The sequence below is a fragment of the Colobus angolensis genome, unplaced genomic scaffold, assembly GCF_000951035.1.
Source record: "Colobus angolensis palliatus isolate OR3802 unplaced genomic scaffold, Cang.pa_1.0 Scaffold128, whole genome shotgun sequence".
Lineage (NCBI taxonomy): Eukaryota > Metazoa > Chordata > Mammalia > Primates > Cercopithecidae > Colobus > Colobus angolensis.
The window spans coordinates 295028-300275 of NW_012114030.1; the positions used below are offsets into that span (position 1 = coordinate 295028).

The 5248-nt window shown below is 53.0% G+C and overlaps 1 protein-coding gene across 2 annotated transcripts in view; it reads left to right on the forward strand.

Annotated features, from left to right (window-relative positions):
* The window catches only part of IL21R (interleukin 21 receptor), a 55273-nt gene that overhangs the window by 35013 nt on the left and 15012 nt on the right, over positions 1 to 5248 (forward strand). For both annotated transcript variants that reach the window (XM_011933458.1, XM_011933457.1), the window contains one exon: positions 56 to 255. In XM_011933458.1, coding sequence (XP_011788848.1) covers positions 56 to 255 — 200 coding nt within the window. The remainder of the gene's footprint in view (positions 1 to 55; positions 256 to 5248) is intronic.

Here is a 5248-nt window from a genome sequence, read left to right on the forward strand (position 1 = left end):
CACCATCCACCCTGCCCCTGGCTTCCAGCCATGACCGGCTGCTTTGTCCTTGAAGGCAAGACCAGTACGAAGAGCTGAAGGACGAGGCCACCTCCTGCAGCCTCCACAGGTCGGCCCACAATGCCACGCACGCCACCTACACCTGCCACATGGATGTATTCCACTTCATGGCCGACGACATTTTCAGTGTCAACATCACAGACCACTCTGGCAACTACTCCCAGGAGTGTGGCAGCTTTCTTCTGGCTGAGAGCAGTGAGTATCCTGGGACCCCAGGCTTAGGGTGGCACTCAGTCTTAGGTCACCACAGCCCCGATCTCTTCAGGCTCAGGTGATCCTCCCACCTCAGCCTCCCCTGTAGCTGGGACAAGAGGTGTACGCCACTACGCCCAGATAATTTTTTTAGTAGGGACGGGGGTCTTGCCATGTTGCCCAGGCCAGTCTCGAATTCCTAGGCTCAAGTGATCCACCCGCCTTGGCCTCCCAAAGTGCCAGGATTATAGGTAGGGGCTGGGCCCCCTACTCCCCGCCCTCTGGGCCAGCTCCAGCTTCCACCAGATCTGACCTGGCCTATGTCCTCACCACATCTTAGAGTTCTATTTTGAGTTGCGCTATTTTTTACTAATGTGTGAAAGGTTGATACTAGGTTTGAGAGGTATGGAAGGAGCTAGGCTGGGACCTGGGACTTCTGGATTCATGTTCCGGCTCAGCTCTGCCCATCTGTGTGACTATGGATGAGGCACACCTACCTCTGGGACAGCTTCCCTGTTTGTAGAGTAAATGTCTTTTTAACCCTGACTCTCTGGGATCCCGACTCCATAATGAGGTGAATGGAGGACACTGAGTTGCAAAAAAAACCCTCCTGGGTTTTTTCCTCTTCATAAGCTCCAGGGAGGCCTGGAATTTCCCTCCAGGCTGCAGGTAGAGGGGCGTCCCAGGGGCAGGGGGGCCTGGTGGGTGGGAGCAGTTTTATCTGTGAGTTCAGAATTAGGTCAGGTGGCAGGGCGAGGTGGTTCACACCTGTAATTCCAACACTTTGGGAGGCCGAGGCAGGAGGATTGCTTGAACCTGGGTCTTCGAGACCAGCCTGGGCAATATAGCGAGACCTCATCTCAAAACACAAAACAAGAACCAGGGCAGGGGCCAGGTGCGGTGGCTCCCGCCTGTAATCTCAGCACTTTGGGAGGCCGAGGCAGGTGGATCATTTGAGGTCAGGAGTTCAAGACCAGCCTGGGCAACATGGTGAAACCCCATCTCTATTAAAAATACAAAAAAATTAGCCAGGCATGGTGGCGCATGCCTGTAATCCCAGCTACTTGGGAGGCTGAGGCAGGAGAATTGTTTGAACCTGGGAGACGGAGGTTAAAATGAGCCAGGATCACCCCACTGCACTCCAGCCTGGGTGACAGAGCGAGACTCCGTCCCAAACAAAACAAAACAGAACTAGTGCAGGACATGGAAGGACCTGGGAGGTGGCTTTGGCATGGTGTGTGTGTGTATGTGTGTGTGTGTGTGTGTGTGTACCCAAAGCGAACCCAGAGGCAAACACAGCCTGCAAAGGGAGCCTGCTCTCGGGAAGGCCCTGCCTGCGAGCACGGGAGTTTCTGCCCCTAGATTCCCAGCAGAGGCACTGGGGTATAAGAGGTGTCTGTGTTTCACACTCTGCGGGTCCAGGTTTGCACCACTTTGCTGAGGGGGTGTCACACCACAGAGGGTGAGAGTGAAGCTTCACACACTCCCAGACACATGCACACTCACACACGTTCCCAGGGTCACAGACTCACGCACTCACGGACTCACAGATGCGCCCTCAAACTCAGAGATGTCTCCCCAGCCCCAGCCTGCATGGCGTGGACACAGAGGCCCACATTGTGTCTCTCTCTTGCGCTCTCTCTCTCTCACATACACACTCACACATATGTACACACACACACACATGCACACACACACATGCACTCTCACACACATGCATTATCTCACACGGGTACACACACACACTCTCACATACTCATACACTCACATCACACACGGGCACACACATATGCACATACACACATGCACTCTCTCACACACACGTGTGCACATGCACACACACATGCACTCACACACGTGTGCACACATGCACACACACACTCTCACATACTCATACACTCACATCACACACGGGCACACACATATGCACATACACACATGCACTCTCTCACACACATGCACACTGCCATGCACATGCATTCTCACACACATGCCCTTTCTCACACACACATGCACAGACTCACACACACATCACGGGCACACACATGCACACACACACATGCACTCTCACACACATGCATTATCTCACACGGGTACACACACACACTCTCACATACTCATACACTCACATCACACACGGGCACAGACATATGCACATACACACATGCACTCTCTCACACACATGCAAACTCCCATGCACATGCATTCTCACACACGTGCCCTTTCTCACACACACATGCACACACACATGCACAGACTCACACACACATCACGGGCACACACATGCACACACTCACACACATGCACTCTCACACACATGCATTATCTCACACAGTCACACACACACTCTCACACACACTCTCTCACAGCCACATGGATCTGGGATCCAGGACACGAGGTTCTCTGCACACGCATGCACCATCTGCAGCAGGGGCCCCTTCAGGCTGAGTGAACTGAGGCAGGCAGCAGCCCCACTGCCCAGGCCACCCCACACCCCTCACCCCCACAGCTTCTCAGAAGCAGAGGAGAGCTCAGGGCAGAGAAGGAGCCCCTCCTTGCCACTTTTGTTGCAGCATGAATCCAAGCATTTCTCTCTGGCATGCTCTCTCTCCCTGCCAGGATCTGCAGCTAGCCTGGGCCCAGCTGGGGCGGGAAGTGATTTTCTAACCACCTCCTCCCCAGGGTCCCTTCCTGCTCCAGGGTCCTGGGCCTCGCTGGGCTGAGCAGCCCCGCTTCACGACCCCTAGGCTCTGCAAACATCTCCCGAGTACCCATGGGGCAGCTCTCAGTACGCTGGTGTCTTCTGGGACTGATCCTCACCCAGGCCACGCAGGGACGCCCAGAGCCGGCCTCCACCTGCCCCGGGGAGGACAAAAGAGGGGTTAGAAACGATTTCAGTCAAAAACATCCCATCGCTGGAACAGCAACAGCAACAACCCAGTGTTCACCATGGCATTCTGGAAAACGCGCCCCTCTGTCACCTCGGAGTGCGGTGGGAGCCCTCAGTGCGGGTTTCAGGATCACAGGCAGCCTTAGAGCTCCTTTCTGGAGGCCTTGAAAGGTTCATTTGTTAATTTGACAAATATATATATATATATGTGTATATATATGTGTGTGTGGATAGATAGATAGATAGATAGAGTAGCTCTGTCCCCCAGGCTGGGGTGCAATGGCACAATCATAGCTCATTGCAGCCTGGAACTCCTGGGCTCAAGCGATCCTCCCACTTCAGCCTCCTGAGTAGCTGGGACTACAGGTGCATATCACCATCCTGGCTAATTTTTAAATTTTTTGTAGAACTGGGATCTTGCTGTGCTGTCTAGGCTGGTCTTGAACCCCTGGCCTCAAGCAATCCTCCCGCCTCAGCCTCCCAAAGTGCTGAAATTTTTGGCATGAGCCACCTTGCCCAGCCTAATTTGCCAAATATGTATTGAGGGCCTATTGTGCCCCAGGCTGTGTTCCAGGAGCTGTGTGCACAGATTGAACCTGGAGGACAAAACCTCCGCCCCAAGGAGCTAAGAGCCCAGCGAGAGAGGCACATGGTAAACAAAATCACAGGGTGAGAGGTGCAGAGTGCTAGATGGTGGCAGATTGAAAGTGGAGAAGGTGGCTGGGTGTGGTGGCTCACTTTGGGAGGTTGAGGTGGGTGGATCACTTGAGGTCAGAAGATCAAGACCAGTCTGGCCAACATGGGGAAACTCCTTCTCTACTAAAAATACAAAAATTAGCCAGGCGTGGTGGTGCGCAGCTACTTGGGAGGCTGAGGCCGTCAAATTGCTTGAGCTCGGGAGGCGGAGGTTGCAGTGAGCCAAGATCATGCCACTGCACTCCAGCCTGGGTGACAGAGAGAGAGAGACTCAGTCTCAAAAAAAAAAAAAGAAAGAAAGAAGAGAAAAAAAGAAGGGAGGAAGGGAGGGAGGGAGAGAGGGAGGAAGGAAGGAAGGAAGAAAGGAAGGAAAGAAGGAAGGAAGGAAGGAAGGCAGGAAGGAAATAAGAGAAAGTGGAGAAGGTGAGGGCAGAGGCCTGCAACTCCTCTCTGACACTAATAGACACTTGCCACTCAGTTCCTCTGAAGTTACCGCCTCCTGCTAAATAGCTTCATCCCTTTGAACAAGCCCCATGGTACGGGAACTGGGCCCATTTTACAAGAGAGGAATTTGAGACCCTTGACATACTGTGTTCTGCTCAAGTTCGTGAAATGTCCTTCAAATGGAGCAAAAACAGAATGCTGGCTTTGACCTTCACCTGGAGGCCGCCCATGAAAGCTTGCTGTTATGGCTCAGAGCTCTGCTCTTGCACTTGCTGGGAGATGCTGAAAGATGGGGACCATCAGACTGGCCTCCCAGGGCCACTGTGGGGTGTCAAACTGCCCAGAGCAGGGCAGCCAGGCAGGCTCTGAGTAAATGGCAGCCCTCACCATTAGCATTCATGCTAAGAAGAGTCTTCAATTGCCTGAAGTAGCTGGGGTTGAAAGAAAATGATGCCATCATTTAGAACAGAAATGGAAAAGGAATGGATTTGCCAGGACGCTGCTGAGAATAATTTTGGATGGGTTGCTAACTTTAAAACTTAAGATAGGCCAGGTGCAGTGGCTTGTACCTGCAATCCCAGGATTTTGGGAGGCTGAGGTGAGAGGATCACTTGAGGCCAGGAGTTTGCGACCATCCTGGGCAAACATAGTGAGACCCCATTTCTACAAAATAGACAAATAATTAGCCTGGGGTGGTAGCACCCACCTGTAGTCCCAGATACTTGGGAGGCTGAGGTGGGAGGATGGCTTGAGCCCAGGAGGTTGAGGCTACAGGTGAGCTGAGGAGGGTGGATCACCTGAGGTCAGAAGTTCAAGACCAGCCTGGTCAACATGGTGAAACCCTGTCTCTACTAAATATACAAAAATTAGCCAGGTGTGGTGGCGCGCACCTGTAATCCCAGCTACTTGGGAGGCTGAGGCATGAGAATTGCTTGAACCCAGGAGGCAGAGGTTGCAGTGAGCCAA